General features: G+C 40.5%; 1 protein-coding gene and 1 non-coding gene across 2 annotated transcripts in view; one reads left to right on the top strand and one right to left on the bottom strand.

The window, feature by feature from the left end:
* Positions 1–1,784: 1,784 nt before the first annotated feature.
* On the top strand, positions 1,785–1,891 carry LOC125113914 (U6 spliceosomal RNA). The gene has a single exon (XR_007131632.1). It is a non-coding gene; the product is annotated as a U6 spliceosomal RNA (small nuclear RNA).
* A 3,774-nt stretch (positions 1,892–5,665) lies between these two features.
* The window catches only part of CCDC125 (coiled-coil domain containing 125), a 35,474-nt gene continuing 18,329 nt past the window's right edge, over positions 5,666–22,810 (bottom strand). The window contains 8 exon segments of the mRNA XM_047796111.1: positions 5,666–6,122; positions 7,221–7,348; positions 9,402–9,576; positions 10,932–11,039; positions 14,657–14,757; positions 16,731–16,813; positions 20,379–20,464; positions 21,109–21,186. Of these exon segments, the coding sequence (XP_047652067.1) occupies positions 5,814–6,122; positions 7,221–7,348; positions 9,402–9,576; positions 10,932–11,039; positions 14,657–14,757; positions 16,731–16,813; positions 20,379–20,464; positions 21,109–21,186 (1,068 nt within the window). The 3' untranslated portion in view covers positions 5,666–5,813.

Raw genomic sequence — 22,810 nt, 5'->3', positions numbered from 1 at the left:
GTTCATATGTATAAATCTAGTTTTTGTTTTAACTGCCATGTAATAGTAATATATATATTATATATACATACACACACACATATAATACCATATGTATAAACACTATGGCATGCTCTATTTATGGATTGTTGTTATTTTTCTTTTGTTGCATAAAAATTGCCATAAGTGTAGCAGCATAAAGTAACACAGATTTATCCTGCAGGTCATATGTCTGGCATGGCTCACCTATATTTTTTTGCATAGGCCAGTATCAAGATGGCAGTTGATTCCGGGTTCTTATCTGAGGCTTGAGGGAAGAATTTGCTTCCAGGTTCATACAGTTCATGTCATTTTAAGCACATGCCTCCTATCCTTGCTAGCGGTCAGTCATTGGTCCCTCTTGGCTTCTTAAGGCAGTCCAGTTGCCTTATTGCAGGGCACTCTCTATCTGTAAGCCAGCAAAACTGTCAAACTGGCTTCCTCATCTGTTACCAAGAGAAATCTTTTTTTGTTTTTGTTTTTGAATTTTTTAGGACTAATATCAGCTCACTTAGGTCTTAATTATACATCTTAAAACTCTCTTCATAGCAGTTCCTAGGTTAGTGCTTGAATAATCAGTACAGGAGTCTTTTTTCCATAGTATATATTGATGACTTTTTAAAAGTTTTTATTAGTATAGTTGATTTACCAAGTTATATTTCTGCTATACTGCAGAGTGATTCAGTTATATATACATATATATATTCCTTTTTTAATTACTTTTCCATCATGGTTTATCACAAGATAGTGAACATAGTTCCCTGTGCTAAACAGTAGGTCTTGTCTATCTATCCTATATATTATAGTTTGTGTATGCTGATCCCAGAGTCCCAATCCATCCCTCCTCCACCCCGCTCCCCCTTGGCAGCTGTAAGTCCAGGATAGGAATCTTGAGAAAGCCATCTTTAGGATTCTGCCACATGGACATTTAGGTTATGTTTAGTTTTTCACAGTTATTAAAAAAATGGAATGTTGATTTGCACATGCAAGAGTTTCTCTAATGTACATACTCAGAATTGTAGTTGTGTGTTTTCGGTTAGTGTTGATATTGCCATGTTTCTCCAGAGTAGTTATTACCTATCAGTTTATATTCCCAGTAGCTGTTCGATAGTTCTTAAAAATGAAGGAGCCCCTGGAGTTCCCGTCGTGGCACAGTGGTTAACGAATCTGACTAGGAACAATGATGTTGCAGGTTTGATCCCTGGCCTTGCTCAGTGGTTAAGGATCTGGCATTACCGTGAGCTGTGGTGTCGGTCACAGACGCGGCTTGGATCTGGCGTGGCTGTGGCTGTGGCATAGGCTGGCGGCTACAGCTCCTGTTAGACCCCTAGCCTGGGAATCTCCATATGCCACGGGAGTGGCCCTAGAAAAGGCAAAAAGACCAAAAAAAAAAAAAAGAGCCCCTAACCTTACACCGTATACAAAATTAACTTAAAATGGATCAAAGACCTAAAGTTCAAAGATCTAAAACTATAAAAATTCTTAGGAAATAACATAAGAAAAAAAACTTTATAACATCAGATTTGGCAGGGACTTCCTGGATAGGACCTCAGAAGAACAGGCAACAAAAGTTAAAAATAGACAATTTGGACTATATCAAAATTAAAAGCTTATGTGTATCAAAGAAACAGTAGAGTGAAAAAGCAACCTAAGGAATGAGAGTAAACATTTGCAAATCATCTATCTGGTAACGTGTTAATAACCAGAATAAAGAATATAGTTGTTACAGTTCAACAATTTAAAAAAATCCAATTAAAAAATGGATAGTGCTCACTTTGGGAGCTCATATACTAAAATTGGAAAGATACAAAGAAGATTAGCATGGCTCCTGTGTAAGGGTGATATGGAAATTCATGAAGCATTCCATATTTTTACAAATGAATATCTACAAAACAGACATATAGAGAACAGACTTGTGGTTACCAAGGGGTGGTGCTAGGAGGTAGGGAGTGGGTGGACTGGGAGTTGAGGGTTAGTAGATACAAACTGTTACATTTAGAATGGATGAGCAATAAGGTCCTACTGTATATAGCCCAGGGAACTATATCCAGTATCTTGGGATAGACCATGATGGAAGATAAAATAAGAAAATGAATGTTTATATAGATGTATGACTGGGTCATCTTGCTACACGGCAGAAGTTGACACAACATTGTAAGTCAACTATACTTTCATTTAAAAAAAATAAAGGGAGTTCCTCTTGTGGCTCAGCAGTAAAAGCCACGAGGACATGGGTTTGATCCCTGGCCTCACTCAGTGGGTTAAGGATCTGGCATTGCCATGAGCTGTGGTGTAGGTTGCAGATGCAGCTTGGATCTGATGTTGCTGTGGCATAGGCCGGCAGCTTCAGCTCTGATTCTACCCCTAGCCTGGGAATCTGTATGCTGCAGGTGTGGCCCTAAACAAAAATACCAAAAAAAAAAGAGCGATGGACAAAGGACTTGAGTTGACATGTCACCAAAGATGGTGTAGAAATGGCCAAAAAGCATATGAAAGATGCCCAACATCACTAATTATTAGGGAAATGCAAGTCAAAAACCACAATGAGATATTACTTCACAGTTTTTAGGATGGCTACTATTAAAAAAAAAACCTACAAAGAGTTCACTGGTGGCATAGCAGTTAAGGATCCAGCATTGTCATTGTAGCTTGGATCAATCCCAGGTGCAGCTGAAAAAAAACAAAACAAAACAAACAAAAAGCCAGAAAATAATGTTAGCATGTGGAGAAATTGGGACTGTAGTGCACTGTTGGTGGGGATGTAAAACAGTGCAGCAGCTGTGGATAACTGGTACTTCCTCAAAAAATTTAAAATGGAATCACCATACGATCCAGGAATTTCATTTCTGAGTATATTGAATGGAGTATCTCAAATGTATACAAATGTATACATTCATTAACCTTTATGTAAGAATCTGTTTCACCTCATCATCTCTAGCACTCACAGAATCTTTGGGGTCTTTGCTAATTTGATACCTTATTCTTACTTTTTGTTGATTTTTACTGTGGCTTCTTTACACTTGCTAATCATATGTAATCCCTCCTTTGTGAACTGTTGATTCAGATTCTTTTAAAAATTAAAAAGAAAAAATTTATACAGGAGTTCCCATTATGGCTCAGCAGGTTAAGGACCCTAGTGTCCCTGAGGATGCAGGTTCAATCCCTGCCATCACTCAGCGGGTTAAGGGTCTAGTGTTGCTGCAAGCTGCAGTGTAGACTGGCAACTGCATCTCTTGATTCAACCCCTAGCCTGGGAACTTCCATATGCCACAGGTGCAGCATTACAAAAAAAAATTCACACAACTTTTAAAGGCTACACTCCTTTTACAGTTATTACAGAATATTGGCTATATTCCCCATGTGGTACAGTATACCCTTGAGCCTGTCTTTCACCCAATAGTTTATATCCCCTACTCTCCTACCCCCTATTGTACCCTGACTATAATCACATCAATGAGTATCCTTTTTTTCTTATGTTCACTAGTTTTATGTATTTTTTTAGATTTCATATATAAGTGATATCATATGATACTTAGATTTCTCTGGCTTTTTTCACTTAGTATAATAGTCTCTAGGTTCATCTCTGTTACTACAAATGGCAAAATTCATGCTTTTTCATGCCTGAGTAATATTCCATTGTGTATGTGTACATCTTTATCCATTCACCCGTTGATAGACACCTAGGTTATTTTCCTTTCTTAGCAATTGTAAATAATATTGCTGTGAACATTGGGGCGCATATCTTTTTGAATTAGTGTTTTTTTTTTTTTTCTTCTGTCTTTTGTCTTTTTAGGGCTGCACCTGCAGCATGTGGAGTTTCCCAGGCTAGGGGTCTAATCGGAGCTACAGCTACTGGCCTACAGCCACAGCAACGCTAGATCTGAGCCACTCCTGTGATCTATACCACAGCTCATGGCAATGCTGGATCCTTAACCCATTGAGCGAGGCCAGGGATCGAACCCAAAATCTCATGGTTCCTAGTCGGATTTGTTTCTGCTGCACCATGACGGGAACTCCCTGTTTTTGTTTTCTTTAAGGATGTATAGCCAGGAGTGGAATTGCCAGATCACATGGCAGGTTGTTTTTGGCCACACCCTTGGCATGTGAAAGATCAAACCCACACCACAGCAGCTCCGTAAGCTGCTACAGTAACAATGTCAGATCCTTAACCCTCTGAGTCACAAGAGAACTCCTTGTAGTTCCGTTTTTAGTTTTTTGAGAAACCTCTGTACTGTTTTTTACAGTGGCTGCACCATTTACATTCCCACCCACAGTGTAGGTTTCTGTTTGTTAAACATCCCCAACATTTGTTGTGTTCTTTTATGATAGCCATTTTGATAGGTATGAGGTGGTATCTCAAGGTATGAGGCTTTGACTTGTATTCCCCTGATCCTTAGCAATACTGAGCACAGAAATTTCTTTTCATGTGCCTGTTGGCCACCTGCATTTCCTCTTTGCAAACATGACTATTCGGTTCTTCAGCCCATTTTTAAAATTGGGTTGTTTGATGTTGTGTTGTATGAACCATTTATATATGTTGGATATTAAACCCTATCTCATCATTTGTAAATATCTTATCCCATTTTGTAGTTTATCTTTGTTTTGTCAAGGGTTTCCTTTGCTGTGCAAAAGCTTTTAAGTTTAATCAGGTCCCACTTGTTTAATTTTGCTTTTATTTCCTTTAGGAGACTGATTCAGCTTCTTTGTGCATCTATCAATTGTAATATTACTAATTTTATCAATTATGTGAGTTTTTTTATACATAACACACACTAAACAAGAACCTTTCTAGGTTTTGTAATTTGATTTTTTTTTTCTTACATACCCCATTTTGGTATTGTTAAATAATTCCAGATCCTTCCTTTCCTTACCTCTTATTTTATATTAAATTGTTATATATACTAGATCTGTGTATGGTCTTTATCCCATTGCTATATCCTATTACCACAGTGCTTTAAATAATGTAGCTTTGTATTACTATCAAGACAGTGCATTTTATTTATGCCACATCCATGGCATGTGGAAGTTCCTGGGCCAGGGATCAAACCTACACCACAGCAGTGACCCAAGCCACTGCAGTGACACCACCAGATCCTTAGGCCACTGTGCCACAAGAGAACGCCAGGACAATACATTTTAATATCTTGTAACAGTAGATGCTCACCATTCTTCCTTTTTTCAAAATTTATTTGCCAAGTTTTTGACTTTTATTATTAATGCCAAGCAGTGCTGTTCCTTTAACACAACTATAAATAGTTTGTTATATTTTATTACTCTATTTTTGTCTCGTCTGTTTAAGTAGTAGTTTCTTTTCAGTAGAGATTAATAAAAGTTGTATTAAACTGCTGACAATGTAATGTGTCCTTGTGATGCTGTTAATACAGCAGTATTAAAGATTACTGCTATGTAATATATGGAAAATAAAAAATCCTGAAAAACGCAAATAAAACAAGATAAATCTATTTCAAAAATTAAGTCATTCCTATTGTTTGAGCCAGCCCAAGAGCCCTATAGTCAATCTTAATAGTTAGTGATTTTTGAGGAAAAAAATTGTTTTTTGCTTTTAAGATATTGGCAAATACCTAAAACCTCGTAAAATATGGTGATATCATTTATAAGTAAAACACATCAACACAATACTAATAAATTTCTTGTAGAAAACATTTATTTAAGCTGCCTCCTAAATTTTAGAAATACCTGGAAAACCTACAACTTCCAAAGTACCAACATTTACACGTCCCTTTTCAAAGTCTTGATGTACATAGTTCTCAGTTCTAATTTCAACTGGTTTGTCTTCAGTACATGATATTTGATGGCAAAGAACAGGATCTTTTAAGAGTCCTTGTATAGTTTTGATCTTTAATACAGTGCTTAACTGAACAAATGAAGCTTGCAGAATTAAAAATTTGAACATCTGAATGTACAGGATCATGCAAAAGGGGAAATTCTGAAGTTTTCTGCCAGGGTTTTTTTAATGGCAAAATGTCTTTCGCTGGATTTTTTTCTTTATTCTCTTTTGAGGTGGTGTCTTTGTCTTCCAAAGCCCGAGCAAGCATGTAACTAACTTTTCTTTGATGAGCCAGAGCTTCTTCTTTATCATTTAACTGCATGTATAGAAATTAAAAATGTACCAGTTAGTAAGTCAGAATATTACCGCTACAGGCAGAAGTACTTCATGGAAATGTTCAATCCTTTATTTTTTTTTGTCTTTTTGCCTTTTTCTAGAGCTGCACCCGCAGCATATGGAGGTTCCCAGGCTAGGGGTCCAGTCTGAGCTGTAGCCGCTGGCCTACGCCAGAGCCACAGCAACGCGGGATCCCAGCCACGTGTGCAACCTACACCACAGCTCACGGCAACGCCGGATCCTTAACCCACTGAGCAAGGCCAGGGATGGAACCTGCAACCTCATGGTTCCTAGTTGGATTCATTAACCACTGAGCCACAACGGGAACTCCCAGAAATGTTCAGTCTTTAATGTCAAGTTAAATCACTACGAATAATCAGGTGTCCAATGATTCCTAAGCATTATGCTAGTTACTGAGGTTTTTTTCTTTTTGAAAGAATAAAAAACAGCATTCCTTGTGTTGAAAATGTTTTAAGTCATCTGGAGAGAAAAAAGTCTGTATATATATATATATATATATATATATATATATATACACACACACACATATATACACACAATATCAACAGTTATCTCTGAAAGAATTTTGAAGTTATTGTAAAAATTGGTTATATATTTATATGCAAATAAGTAACTCACTCTTCTATATATAAGTATGTTCATTTAACATGAGTTTCTTAGTCTTATGAAATTGGGGATAACAGGACTGATTTCAGGGTTGTGGTAATGATTTAAGCATATAATGCATGAGGAAGTGCCTTGAACAGTTAAATTCCTGAATAAGTAGAAAGTCTCGTCATGAACTGTGTATATAAGTGCAGATGACAGAGATGCTTAGACCTAATTACAGGGGACCTCCTCTTTTCAGGGGTGGAGCTTTAAGCTTGCACAGGAGGAACAGGGATGGGCGAAGTGGGATGCAGGTGTGGGGTGTTTAAGGGGATGAAGATCATAATTCCAGAAAATGGTACCTAAACTGAGAACACAAAAGGACAAAGCAGTAAAGTGTTGAATTACTAGGATGCAAAAGGATTAGCTTATCCACAACCTCTAACAAAAAGAAAGCAAAGATACTAACCAAATCTGTCAGCATTTTAAAGACTTCCCGAGCATCATCCTCATCAGTACTCTTAGAACTGTTTTCTGAAGGGAGCATAGCCAGCAATTTCTGCCCTAAGCTCTTCTTACTCCTTTGTGATGGTAACCCTAAAATGGAACGTGAATATCCAGCTGAGATATAAAAAGACACTCACCGATGTAGTTCCAGGAAAAGAGGTAAGTGTGAACCAGGGCTGATTCATTCCTCAGTTAGTCAGAACCTTGTTTTCCTCAGGAGACCTCTAGCATGAGAGAGGCAAGGAGCATAGTGCAGCAGGACGAGCAGACTTTAGAGCCAGGACGGCAGAGGCAGGTGAGAGGAGCCAGAGCAGCGCCTGCCACTGCCTTATCCGCATAGCTGCTCCTCAGTCCCAACAGTGGTGGCCCCGTGGGAGAATACAGGCGGTGCTACCATCATCTCAGCCTTCCAGAGGGGCCCACAATCCAGATTTGCATGTGCTATCTCCCACTTCCCATGTCAGCCGCCTACCCACATTGAGAACATTATTCACTCCCAACAAAACTTGCCTGCAGACAGGTGACCTCTAAACCATTCCCACACTGCTTTAGAGCCAGAAAGACCTGGACTTGAACCCCCAGGTAGCCATTTCCTAACTGTGTGATGTTGAACAAGTTCTCCGAGCTACATTTCCTCACCTCCAGAATGAGAATAATAGTACCTGTGCTCTATTGTTGGGTTGCTGTCCCATTAAATACTGGAGCATGGGCTGGGGGAAGGGAGTGAGCAGTTAGTATAGGAAACGGTACAGTGTTTCTGTTTGCAAAGATGAAAAAATTCTGGAAATGGATGGTGGTGATGGTTATACAACAGTGAATGTACTCAGTGTCACTTAATGGTTAAAATAGTAAGATTTATGTATGTATGTTTTATCACAGTTATGAAAGCTCCCAGCCCAGGTACATATTGTTTAAGCCTACAGTGTATTACATGGACACCGATACTCTTCATCCACAGAAAGGATGCAATTTGTAGCAGAAAAGAAAATGTGTAGGTTGTTTTTGTTTTTGTTTTGGCTTTTCTAGGGCCGCATCCCTGGCATATGGAGGTTCACAGGCTAGGGGTCTAATTGGAGCTGTAGCTGCTGGCCTACGCCACAGCCACAGCAACTTGGAATCCAAGCTGCATCTGCGATCTACACCACAGGCTCATGGCAACACCAAATCCTTAACCCACTGAGCGAGGCCAGGGATTGAACCTGCAACCTCATGATTCCCAGTTGGATTCGTTAACCACCGAGCCATGACGTGAACTCCGAAAACATGTCGATTTATATAAAGAAAGTTTCAAGATACTTTTGGAATGCTCTGCAAATGGTCTGATGATCAGATCAAGTCTAAAGGGACAATCCTGATAAACCACGGTAACTGGAGCCACACCTGACTTTTCCATAGCCACCTGTGGCAGAGGAGGAAAAACCAGACAAGCTGACCAGCTCACCAATTGAGTGGACGAATGTCTCTATTTCAGTCTTTAAACAAAAAAGAAAGAAAAATACGCTTATAAGCTAGCTATCCCTCAGAACTTGTCTAAGCTGCCACAGCAAAAAGCGTGATATGGTGCTACCTGCACATAAGAAAATGACCAGTAACAATCATCCTGCACCAGATCATTGAAATATATTAATAAAATGAATCAAAGTGTCGGCACTAAGAAATTCTCAAAGAGCTACTAACACTTGTAGGGACTTGTAAAGGCTTCTCAGAGATTAATCAATTATTTTAAATTCTGTTTCCAGTCTCTCAGCACCTCAACTGAAAGCACAGATTGGGAGCTGTACCTCTCATCATATTTTCAATAGAGTTTAATTAAATGAACACATTTAATGTTGGGTTTCACTGTCATTTTCAGTATTCCTTCTTGGCAGTTTCCCTTTAATCATCTAGTGCTCTGATTTTTTTTCCTGTTAAACATGGCCTTGTGTAAATAGAAGAGTACTATAAAACAGAGACTCTCCTGCCACATGGTTTCATCTGCATAAGTAAGACCCAGTGGGCCCTCTTTTTCCATAGTTGCCGAATTTTCACAACTATGTGAAATATCAGTTATATTCTCCATCATATTAACTGTGCTTAGTTTATTGATTATAACCAAAACCAACTGAATTGATACCTGATCACTGCCATTATAATTCATACTTACCATCCTCTTTAAGGTGCTTCCAATTTATCCATTTTGTTGCTCTCTTACGCATTTTATCCATTTGTGTCAATCTTAGTGCCTGATCATTTTTCCTCATTAATTGTTGCTCAAAGGCAATTCTGAATGCATCAGCCATTATGTAGGCTTCTTCTTTACTCTTCTGCATAAGTTCCAGCTGGTTTTGAAAGAAAGTTTGAGAGGTGTTGGGGCAAAACCAGAACAGTTCTGGCCTGAATGCTGAGTCAGATTAGTAAATGCCCTGCCTAAGTTAATCAGTACTTGCCATTCTCTCCTGCAGTTGCTGCCCATTCAGAACTAAGTGACCAGGTTTCCTGTGTGGTGCCCATCACTTCCCTGTTAGTGCAACTCTTGCACCTCAGTACTCCAGACAGGCCCTGTGTGTGTCCTGCCCATGGAGGTAAAGGGGAGGATGCCAAAGGCTGCATTTTAGTTTTGCCTTGAGCCATTCCAGACAGTGCCACTGAAAAAAATTACGAATACCATCTCTCAGGCCACTCCCATAGCTGCCTCTGATCTTTTCATCTTAGGCTTTTCCTAATTGCTAATGTTTAGATGTTAGCTTTCATATATACTCTGAAGACTTTAAATTCCATGTCTTCAATAAGAGAAAAATGTTTTTAAAGCTATGGTCCATTCTGGTTACTAAAGCCTGCTTAGAATGGCAGCCCTCATTTTATGAAATGCCAGGCATGGCCCTGTACTAAACATCATGTCTACTATCTTTCTTTCTCACAACAACCCTCCAAACTAGTTATTACCCTCTGCTTAATATTTGTGTCCAAAGCCACACAGCTAGAAAAGGATGGTGCTGAGAGTGAAACCTAGGTCTGGCTGGCACAAGGGTTCCACTGCACCTTGCAGCTTTTCTAAGTTTTTTTTTTTTTTTTTTGCTTTGCTTTGCTTTTTAGGGCAACACCTGAGGCATATAGAGGTTCCCAGGCTAGGGGTCGAATTGGAGCTATAGCCACTGGCCTACACCACAGCCACAGCAACGCGGGATCCAAGCCAAGCCTATGACCTACACCACAGGTCACGTCAGCACCAGATCTTTAACCCACTGAGCGAGACCAGGGATTGAACCCGCATCCTCATGGATACTAGTCAGATTCATTTCTGCTCAGCCACTACAGGAACTCCCCAGCTTCATGTTTTTCTCTCCATTAATCAGTGTTGCAGATCCTAGTGATTTTAAGCATGTGGGACTCTGCCTCTAAAATTTAGTAATTCTAGGGCCATGTATAAACAAAAGAAGTGTGAACTTAGGAGATACTGACTAAAACATAGGCAAACAACTTTTCATGGCTACAATACTGTTTGTATTTTGAAACCATGTAAACAAAATCCAGCTTATAAATTAACATTATATAAAATTAGGAAGGAAGGGAAAATTAAAAATTAAGTCCCATAGTCAGTGACTACCAAATTAAGCTAATTCTTACAAATAATTCCATTTATTCTTCTACTAACAGAAACAAAACTAAAGCTTTTACTGTTCTGATAATCCAGTACCTCCTGTTTGAGCTGAAGGACCATCGTCCCAGTGGACGCTGCCATTTTGGCACAGGCACAGGGGCTCCCTCCAGGACCATGGCAAAGGCAGACTCCCAGGACTGCAAGCTTTAAATCCAAAAGCATTAGCCCATTACTAAGGGTCACACTGCTTAGTCATACACAGACACAGGGGCACACACATAGACCCAGGCACATTTTATTCAAGCATCTGATGCAAAGAAACTGCAAAGGAAAACAAATTTAGTAGGAAACTGAGACCATGATTTCAGGATCCAAGTGGAAATTAACTACAAATGAGGAGAGAATGTTATTATTTGGAACAAAAACATAAAAAATTCTACCTTCCTTTTCACTCTCCAAAAAGCCTACACTCTGAGTCCATGGCAGGAACTTGACCTAGTGAGTAAACAGAAACATCTACAATATGGATTTCCTGTGACTGGGTTTGGCCCTGCTGCCCAGCATTCATTACTGTCAGGTCCTGCTGAGAGGAGATGACATGCTCAGAAAAGAAGAGTGAATTTTAATGTCAAGGAGGCAAACAGTCAACTCCCCACTGTTCTGGAATTGCTTTTGGCCCCAGTCCTTCGAAAAACTGTCTTTGGATCACAATGAGGGAAGCAGTCCGTTTGGGTCACTCCTGATTGACCATTATAGCCAGAAGAAAATTAAGAACTACTGTAGCTTTTTTTTTTTTCTTTTTAGGGCCGCACCCATGGCACATGGAAGTTCCCGGGGTAGGGGTCTAATTGGAGCCACAGCTGCAGGCCTACAGCACCTTCACAGCAATGCCAGATCTGAACCTGCAACCTACTGCACAGCTTGCAACAATGCTACTGGATCCTTAACCCACTGAGCAAGGCCAGGGATCAAACCCACATCTTCATGGACACTGTTGGGCTTTTATTTTTTTTTTAATTATTTTATTTTTTCCATTATAATTGGTTTATAATGTTCTGTCAATTTTCTACTGTATAGCAGAGTGACCCAGTCACACAGAAAAATACATTCTTCTCACGTTATCCTCCATCATGCTCCATCACAAGTGATATAGTTCCCAGTGCCACACAGCAGGATCTCATTGCTTATCCATTCCAACTGCAACAGTTTGCATCTATTAACCCAGGATTCCCAGTCCATCCCACTCCCTCCCCCTTTGCTATGTTGGGTTTTTAACCTGCTGAGCCACAAAGGAAACTCCATGTTGTACTTAAAAAAAAAAAAAAAAATTTTGGCAACTAACTACAAATTGCTTTCCCAACGTATTCTAACAGCTACCAATTTAATGGGGAGAGTTTTAAAGTTTCATGAGGAACTGAATATAAAATTATTGTCTAAGCTTCCTATTGCTGTAAATTTCACATGAATGGACTGGCTTAAAATAGAATCCTGTTTTAGAGACTGTTTAGAAAGGAAGATTCTACTGTCATTGAGTGTGAAGGTTATTTCAGAAAATTCCTTCTCACATCAAAAATAATTGTAAAGCACATAGTTAGCTTTCAGTGTACAAGCGGTGGCCATGTGGGGATTGGTCTCTTCTCTTTTCAGCTTCTGGCTCCTTCCTGATAATTGTCCCTGAGAAAGTTGCCGAAAGTACCTTTAAGACCAAGGTAGGGCTAACATAAAAATGCAAGATTTCTGCAAGGATCTCTGAATCCCAGTTCCCCTTCCTTACCTCAGCGCTCCATCAACTGGCTCACAGCTCTTGTTCGTGCCTGCCAAACACTAAGGTTGGTCCCAGAGCTGACTTAAGATTATAACAGCATGGAGTTCCCATGCAGCTCAGTGGATTAAGAACCCGACATCTCTGTGAGAATGTGGGTTTGCTCCCTGGCCTTGCTTAGTGGGTTAAGGATCCGGCGTTACCGCAAGCTGTGGTGTAGGTTGCAGATACAGCTCAGATTTGATGCCATGGCTATGGCATAGGCTTCAGTGCAGCAATGATTGAAGCCCTAGCCTGGGAATTTACATATGCCACAGGTATGGCCCTAAAAAGAAAAAAAAAAATTTTAATTATAATAGTGCACTCTTTCTCCGAACTTTCAGTTCAGTTCTTTTTTTTTTTATTGGTCTTTTTGCCATTTCTAGGACTGCTCCCATGGCATATGGAGGTTTCCAGGCTAGGGATGGAATCAGAGCTGTAGCCGCTGGCCTACGCCGCCACAGCAACTCGGGATCCAAGCTGTGTCTGCAACTTACACCACAGCTCACGGCAACACCAGATCCTTAACCCACTGAACAAGGCCAGGGACCGAACCCGCAACCTCATGGTTCCTAGTCGGATTCGTGAACCACTGAGCCATGACGGGAACTCCCTTTTTTCTTTTTTCTCTTTTTTTTTTTTGCTATTATACACTAGTTTTCCACCCAGGCAGTAGAGCATGGTCATCAAAAGCACAGGTGCTAAACTCTACCTGATTGTAAATCCCAGCTCCACCACTTAGTGTGGCTTTGTGACTTGGGGCAAATGACTTAATCCTCTAGTTCCTCCATTACCTCATTTGTAAAGTGGGGACCTAATAGTACTCGCTGTATGGTGCAGTTGTGAGAATTAAATACGTTAATCTACATGAGACATTTAGAAAGCTGTCTGCACTAAGGACTGTGTATTTGCTGTTAGTAATAGCTGCTTTCTTTGAAGTTCTATAGTAAGTGAGTGGCAGCCTCCTCTCCACTGTTAATGCTTATTTTTCATCAGTCCTCAGGACCCTTTTTTTTTTTTTTTTTTTTAAGGGCATATGGAAGTTCCCAGGATAGGGGTCAGATGGGAGCTGCAGCTGCCAGGCTACCCCACAGCCACAGCAACACTAGGTCTTTACACCACTGAGTGAGGCCAGGGATGGAACCCAGGTACTCATGGATACCAGTTGGGTTCATTACCGCTGAGTCACAACAGGAACTCCCTCAGGACACTTTTTATTTTACCAGACGAACTTCCACCCTGTAAGCCATTTTACACTTTAGCAAGTAATTAGTGCTGTGTCAGATCTTTGTCCTGGACTTGACTCAACCCCAGACTGAGCACAAAACTTTGGGAAAGTAATTGAAACTATCTGAGCCTGAGTTTATTCCTCTGTACAGTGGGGATAATACCTGCTTTGCAGCCCTCACAAGACCATTATGAAAATCAGATTTTAAAATGTGGGGGGGATGACAGAACACTGTCAACCAACTGTAATGGAAAAAATAAAAATCATTTAAAAAGAATGTGGGATGGGGGCAGAGTTTTTGCTGTGGTACAGTAGGTTAAGAATCTGCAGTAGTCACTTCAGAGGCACAGGTTCAATCCCCAGCCATGCTCAGTGGGTTAAAGGATCCAGTGTTGCTATAGCTCTGTCTTAGGTTGTAGCTGCCACTCAGATTTCAAACCCCGGCCTGGAAACTTTTCATATGCTTCTGGTTCGGCCAAAAAAAGGGAAAATGTGTGGAGAAATACCCTGACACTGTAAGCCCCTACCCAAGGAAGACACTGCTAACACAATTTCTGCTAAAACTAGAAATAGGAAATAAAAGGGCAAGAAGTGGCTAGCGCATCCCCTCATGTCCAAGAGTATTGTGCCTGAAGGGTTATGTGCCAGCAAGGCTGAAGAATGGACCTGGGCCTCTGTCACTCTCAGTCTCAAATTGCCAATCTGCTATCCTCGACACAGAGCCAGTGGTCATAGCAGAAAAGGAAAGTGGAAAATTTCCCTCCTGCTAAACTTTCGTACCTGCGTACCTACCTCAAGACTGGAAACCTCTGGAGAGCCACTTGAACCCTGGCATGTGTTTTCCTGAGTCACCTTCTGTGCAGAGAGGGCCTCCAAATACTGCTGATTCAAAACTAGGAAGGGCCATGTAACAAAGTATTAGTTATGAGGTCTAACCCCAGCCTCACCTAAGCTACTTACAGCAACATCATATTTCTTTTAAGCAAGGCATATACATCAACTGTCCACAAAATCTGGCCCCATCCAGAAACCAACCTGATAGAATATTGGGTATCAATGGAGATAATACACATGTAACCCTAAATAAAATGTTATTTTTAATGTGGAAGGATCTTAACTTTGCAGGCAAAGTCTGGTCTTCTTTCCTCAAAGAAAATTTATGGAATTTCCAAAAAGAGAATATACAAAGGCTAATGGATTCACACTAGATAGTGAGATGAGGAGATCTCATATATCGTATTAACGTCAAATGTACCAGCTCTCCAAACTCATCAGCCTTTTCTGTTGACAGTTTTCACAAGAGACTCTCAAACCCAAATGTTTAGAATAAGAGGGGTCCTGCTATTTACTGGAGAACAACAACAAAAAACCCCAGTAACTTTTCCTCTCCTGTTGAAAAGCAGAAGGGTAGGGAGAAAAGGGCAGGGATAGTGGTTATTAGCACCATCTTAAAATTCTTTCATTTACTGATAAAGCCACAAAAGATACTTTATGAGAAAAAAATAAAAGTTGAACAACTATACAGGTTTATACTTTTCCTATTAGTGTCCCAATAAAACATACTCACATTCAGGCTCTTCAAAATAATGGATTCTACCATTTTTACACTGAGTATAAAAAACTAAAGACAGATTCGGGAGAAATTGCTTAAGGAATATGAGGTTTTATTTTGGAGTGACGGAACTGTTTTAGAACTAGATGTTTGTACAACACTGTAAATGTTATAAATTGTTTAAGTGGTTAATTTTATGTTATGTGAATGTCACCTCAAGTTTTTTTTTTTTTTTTTTTAATTAAAAACCTAATTGGAGGAGTTCCCATTGTGGCTCAGTGGTAACAAACCCAACTAGTATCCATGAGCACTTGGGTTCAATCTCTGGCCCTGCTCAGTGGGTTAGGATCTGGAGTAGCCTTGAGCTGTGGTGTAGGTTGCAGATGCAGCTTGGATCTAGTGTTGCTGTGGCTGTGGTGTAGGCCAGCAGCTGCAACTCTAATTCACCCCCTAGCTGGGGAACTTTCATATGCTGCAGATGCAGCCCTAAAAAACTAAAACTAAAACAAAACCTAATTGGAGTTCCCACTGTAGCACAGTAGGTTAAAATCCAACTGCAACAGATCAGGTTGCTGTAGAGGTTTGGGTTCTATCCCCAGTCTGGCGCTGTGGATTAAAGGATCTGGCATTGCTGCTGCTGTGGCATAGGTTTCAATGGCTTAGAGTCAATGCCTGGCCTGAGAACTTCCATAAGCCATGGGTGCAGCCATTAAAAAAAACCAACCTAACTGATGCATTTCTTTTCCTGTTTACCCTTAAAATATATTACTTCAAAATATGAGCACTTTGTCTATTGATATGTATGTTCTTAACATAGGACATTCTACATAAAACTGATCTTTGAACTTTTTTTTTTTTTTTTTGGCTGCACCCATGGCATGTGGAAGCTCCTAGGCCAGGGACTGACTGTACCACAGCAGGATCCTGAGCCACAGCAGTGACAACACTGGATCCTTGACCCACTAAGCCAACAGGGAACTCACATATTTTTATTTTATTTAATTTATTTATTTATTTTGTCTTTTTGCCATTTTCTTGGGCTGCTCTCGCAGCATATGGAGGTTCCCAGGCTAGGGGTCGAATTGGAGCTGTAGCCACCAGCCTACGCCAGAGCCACAGCAACGCGGGATCCGAGCCACGTCTGCAACCTACACCACAGCTCACAGCAATGCCGGATCGTTAACCCACTGAGCAAGGCCAGGGATCGAACCCGCAACCTCATGGTTCCTAGTCGGGTTCGTTAACCACTGCGCCATGACGGGAACTCCTCTCATAATATTTTTAAGGAATTATCAAAAACAACGCTTCACTTACTTGCATTTTCAGACTTGAGCATTTTAATTTCTTCTGTTTTCAATTTTAAAGTTTCCTTGAGGACTGCATTTTCACAGTTTAGCCTGGAAGAAAGTACCCTCCAAATAACTAAAACATTAACACTTTGTAGTTGAATATTTTTATCCCATGATTTCCTACTTCAGTCTACAATTTATAAATGTTATAAAATAAGAACAGTTTAATCAGAGCTATAGTAGTGTCAATGCTGGATCCTTAACCTAATGAGCCACCAGGGATCTCCTAAAATTTTATTTAGTATTATTATTATTATTATTATTATTTATTTTATTTTTTTTGCTTTTTAGGACCACACCCGTGGCATATGGAGGTTCCCAGGCTAGAGGTCCAATCCGGAGCTACAGCTGCTGGCCTATGCCACAGCCACAGCAACACCAGATCTGAGCCGCACCTGTGACCTCCCTCCCCCACAGCTTGCGGCAACGGCGGACCCTTAACTCACTGACCGAGGCCAGGTATCAAACCCGCAATCTCATGGTTCCTAGTCAGATTCATTTCCGCTGTGCTATGATGGGAACTCCTCCAGAACTTACTCTTAACCCTTCTGTATACTTAGCTGAGAAAGAATTAGGACCAAAAATATGTCTAGGCATCTATTTTGAACACTTGTTCTCTTTACTAAAATTTCAATAACCATTTGAACATCAACTCTATGCTTAGGCCAAAACTTGCAATAAAAGATATATAGGAAGTACAAATTTGCAGACAAAATAAATCTTGGGGGTGTAATATACGGCATGGAGATTATAGTTAACATTATTATTATTTTGTCTTTTTAGGGCCACACCCGTGGCACATGGAGGTTCCTAGGCTGGGGATCGAATTGGAGCTGCATCTGCGACCTACACCACAGCTCACAGCAATGCCGTATCCTTAACTCACTGAGTGGGGCCAGGGATCAAATTCATGTCCTCATGGTTACCAGTGGGTTAACCACTGTGCCACCATGGGAACTCCACAGTTAACAACTATTGTACACTATCTGAAAGTTGCTAAGAGAACAGATCTTAAAAGTTCTCATAAGGAAAAAATTGTAGCAATATATGGTGATGAATGTTAACTGGAATATTATGTGATCATGATCATTTTGTAATATACACAAATATCAAGTTATTATACTGAACACCTGAAACTAATACAATACTGTATGTCAATTACACCTCAGTTTTAACAAAAGATACATAGGGGGCTTTATCTATTGAATAAAAGCTAGAATTTCACTTACAAGAGTTCTTAAAGTGCTCAATATCAGAGGCTTAAAATTTTTTTGGAATTAAAAATAGTGGCCAGAGCATCGGGTCTAATTTGTAACTTTAAATTAAATACCCAAGAGGCTATTTTGTGGATTTTGTGATATTTGTGGGGAATGTTCAATGCTGTGCTCAGGATGGGCCTCAGATTATTAAAACAGTAGTCATAAAGTTAGTTTCTCAAGTAAAATTGAAATATTCTCGTTATCAGACACAATTGAGAACAGATTTACAAGGAGATCCTGCTGAGTAGCATTGAGAACTATGTCTAGATACTCATGTTGCACAGAACAAAGGGTGGGGGAAAAATGTATACATGTAATGATAACTTGTTCCCCTTGCTGTACAGTGGGAAAATAAAAGAAAAAAATAAATAAAAGCAAGAAAAAAAAAAAGAAATGTTCTAATCACAAGAGAAACAATTCTTGGAGTTCCCGTCGTGGCGCAGCGGAAACAAATCCGACTAGGAACCATGAGGTTGCAGGTTCCATCCCTGGCCTCGCTCAGTGGGTTGAAGATCTGGCGTTGCCGTGAGCTGTGGTGTAGGTTGCAGACGCGGCTCGGATCCCAAGTTGCTGTGGCTCTGGTGTAGCTGGTGCGGCCCGAAAAAGACAAAAAAAAAAGAAAAAAAGAAAAACAATTCTGTAACCATGTATGGTGATGGGTGTGGACTGGACTTAATTGTGGTGAACATTTTGCAGTACATACAAGTGTTGAGTCATTGTGTTATATACCAGACTAATGTAATGCTAATGTCAACTGTACCTAAAAAATACAAATATAAATCTAAGGCATCCCTTTTCCATGAATTGCCTGAAAAATAAATAAAACGTGAAAACAGTTTCTCAAGCGGTGTCTAAAGCACCTTTGTTAGAGTAACCTCTTCCTAAGACTCTAGGAAGTCTTAGTGATTTTCAGACTAAATTATGAATAACTATAGTCATGAAGACAATTCAGATGCTCACAGACATTTTACTAGGTGCATGCAAACTAATTTATAAATATAATTTTAAAAACAACCTACTCAGGGAGTTCCCATCGTGGCGCAGTGGTTAACGAATCCAACTAGGAACCATGAGGTTGCGGGTTCGATCCCTGGCCTTGCTCAGTGGGTTAAGGATCCGGCGTTGCTGTGAGCTTTGGTGTAGGTTGCAGACGCGGCTCGGATCCCAAGTTGCTGTGGCTCTGGTGTAGGCTGGCAGCTACAGCTCCGATTAGGCCCCTAGCCTGGGAACCTCCATATGCCACAGGAGTGGCCTTAGAAAAGGCAAAAAGACAAAACAAACAAACAAAAAACAACAACCTACTCAGTTTGGGAGTTTCCCTTGTGGCACAGTGGGAATGAATCCAACAATGCTAATCCATGAGGATGCAGGTTCGACCCCTGGCCTCGATCAGTGGGTTAAAGGACCTGGAGTTGCCTCAGGCTGTCGTGTAGGTCTCAGATGCAGCTCAGATCCCGTGTTGCTCTGGCTGTGGTGTAGGCCGGCAGCTGTAGCTCCAATTCGACCCCTAGCCTGGGAACTTCATATGCTGTGGGCACAGCTCTAAAAAGCAAATAAATAAGTAAATGGAATAAAAACAATCTACTCAGTCAAACGCATTAATTTTGCCATCTGGTTAACTACTTTTACGCAGACCTCACAATTAAAGCATCCTTTGATAGCTCTGCCTAGTCTAGTCGAAGAGCATCTTAAGAGGTAAGCTCTTGAAACAAAATTTTCTGGATTCTGTGCAGCCAAAACAAAATACAAAACAATCAAACTAGGTAAACAACCTTGTCCCACTGGCAAAAACTAAAACATCTGACATATTCTCTTGCTTAGGCTACAGAAACCAGCCCTCTCATGCATTACTGGTAGGACTGCAAACTGGTACAAGTCTTATATGGTGGAATTTGGCAACATCAAATAAATCTACATGTGCATTTACCCTTTTTTTTGGCCACATGTGCAGCATTGTGGGCCAAGGATCAAACTCAGGCTTCAGCAATGACCCAAGCCACAGCCTGACAACACTGGGTCCTAGTGGAACTCCTTCAATTACACACATTTTAAAGAGTTCCAAAGAGAAATTATGTAATGGCATTCCCCTCGTGGCTCAGCGATTAATAAACCTGACTAGCATCCATGAGGATGTGGGTTCGATCCCTGGCCTCGCTCAGTGGGTTAAGGATCTGGTGTTGCCGTGAGCTGTGGTGTAGGTCACAGATACGGCTCTGATCCCGAGTTGCTGTGGCCCTGGCATAGGCTGGCGGCTACAGTTCCGATTGGACTCCTAGCCAGGGAACCTCTATATGCTGTGGGTGTGGCCCTAAAAAGATAACAAAAGAAAAAGTATGTAATAATAACATACAAACCTGTCATATTTTTGGATCCAAGATTCCTCTATATTTTTAAATCTATTCTGATCAAATTCTATTTCCCACTGCAAGGCATTTATTTCCTATAGAAAGAAAATAGCACTTCCATGGAAAATTACTGTAAATAAATCATTTCAGGACATAGGAATATCTGAAATAAATCATTTAATCATTTCACATAAATAGGTGCAAAAGAAAAAAAAAAACTATTGCTCTAAAAGAGTCTTTGATATTTGTAAACACATGTAACATGCCTCTCTAGTACTCAAAAAGGCTTTGTTGAAGCTTACCTATTATAGGAAAAAATTTAAAGCTTCAAAATTTGCTGGCATGAACCTAGATTTCTCATCACCCTCAATTCATGCAGGCCCCAAAATACATTCCTGGAAAATCTAAGCCCAGGACATTCCCATCAAGGGAGGGTACAACAGGTGCAGAATGAGACCAGGGTGAAAATGAGATGTCAGAAAGAGGCAGGCTCTGCTGGGCAAGCAGAGAAAAAAAAATAGGAAAAGAAGAAAAATAGGAAGTGTCGATTTGGCAAGCTTTGCCGATGTGACAATCTGTTTTGGATTATGAGCTCCAAAAGGGAGGGGACTGTATAACATTGAAGCACGTCTAACAGACGGTAGGCACAAATGACATATCTGTTGGCGTGGTGATTTTTAAGGGAATTCTACTTGAAACTTACTGGATCAAACAAGTCCACACTAAAAATGGCAAATACCTTCTCCAAAGATTTCTTTTGTTCCACAGTTTTTTGAAGCACTGCCTGGGTATGACTTGTGGCTTTGTCAAATATTGCCTAAGAAAAAGAAAGAGCATGTCAATATAAGTTAAATTTCTTTTCTTTCTTTCTTTTTTTTTCTTTTTTTTTTTGCTTTTTAGGGCTGCACCCACGGCATATGGAAGTTCCCAAGCTAGTGGTTGAATCAGAGCTGGGAGCTGCAGCTTCAGCTGAATCGGAACTCCAGTATAAGTTACATTTCTTTTTTTTTGTCTTTTTGCCTTTTCTAGGGCTTCTCCCGCAGCATATGGAGGTTCCCAGGCTAGGGGTCTAATTGGAGCTGTAGCCCCGGCCTACACCACAGCCACAGCAACACAGGATCCAAGCCGAGTCTGCAACCTACAACACACAGCTCATGGCAACGCCAGATCCTTAACCCACTGAGCAAGGCCAGGGATCGAACCCGCAACCTCATGGTTCCTAGTTGGATTTGTTAACCACTGCGCCATGATAGGAACTCCAGTATAAGTCACACTTCTAATTCACTCCCACATACAAGGTGAGGTTCACATTTGTGTGTGTGTGTGTGTGTGTCCTTCTTGGATTGCACCTGTGGCATATGAAAGTTCCCAGACTAGGGGTCAAATCACAGCTGCAGCTGCTGGCCTACACCATAGCAACACAGAATCCAAGCTGCATCTGCAACCTACTCCACAATCACACACAGCAGTGGATCCTTAACCCGCTGAGCAAGGCCAGGGATCGAACCCACATCCTCATGGGTACTAGTCGGACCGGTAACCTGCTGAGCCACAAGGAACTCCCACACGTTTACTTTAAGACAATAGAAAATTACCTTGGGACGAGAATTTCCACAGAGATTGACTTTTGTAGAGAGTTTGACAGCTCAATGTCAGAAGATTTTTGGTTTGGTTCTTTCCCAATGCATGTGCAAATGAATGAATGGATTTCTCACACAAAGATTTATACAGGAATGTTCACAGCAGTTATTATTCATAATAGCCAAGAAATAAAAACAACTTAAAGGCCTATCAACTGGTAAATGGATAAACAAAATGTAGTATATTTATACAATTGAATATTATTTGGTAAAAAAAAAAGGAAGAAAGCACTAGAATTCAGGTTAAGGATCTGGTGCTGTCCCTGTGGCAGCACAGGTTTGATCCCTAGTCCAGCAGCGTGGGTTAAGGATCCCACATGGCTGCAGCTGTGGCTCAGATTTGATCCCTGACCCAGGAACTTCCCTATGCGTTGGGAGTGGCCAAAAATGAAAAAAAAAAAAAAGAAGAAGAAGAAGAAAGCAATCATACATGCTACAGCATGCATGAACCTCAAAAGCATGCTAACTAAAAGAATCCAGAGTCTAAAGAATCTAGACACATAGTGCATGATTCTACTTATGAAATAGAATAGGCAAATATATAAAACAGGAAGTAGATTAGTGGTTGTTGGGATTGAGGACAGGAATGGGAATAACTGCAAACGGGTAACAAGTTCCTTTTGGGGGGCGATGGAAAGGTTCTAAATTAGATTGTGGTGATGGTTATGCAACTCTAAGTTTAGTAAAAATAAACTTTATGCCTTAAATGATTAAAATTCAGGACATGGGAGTTCCCATTGTGGCTCAGTGGTTAACAATCCGACTAGGAACCATGAGGTTGTGGGTTTGATCCCTGGCCTT

Source organism: Phacochoerus africanus, chromosome 1 (genome assembly GCF_016906955.1).
Source record: "Phacochoerus africanus isolate WHEZ1 chromosome 1, ROS_Pafr_v1, whole genome shotgun sequence".
Taxonomy (NCBI): Eukaryota; Metazoa; Chordata; class Mammalia; order Artiodactyla; family Suidae; genus Phacochoerus; species Phacochoerus africanus.
Note: the sequence above shows the minus strand (reverse complement) of the source record. Positions and strands in the feature narration are given on the sequence as shown.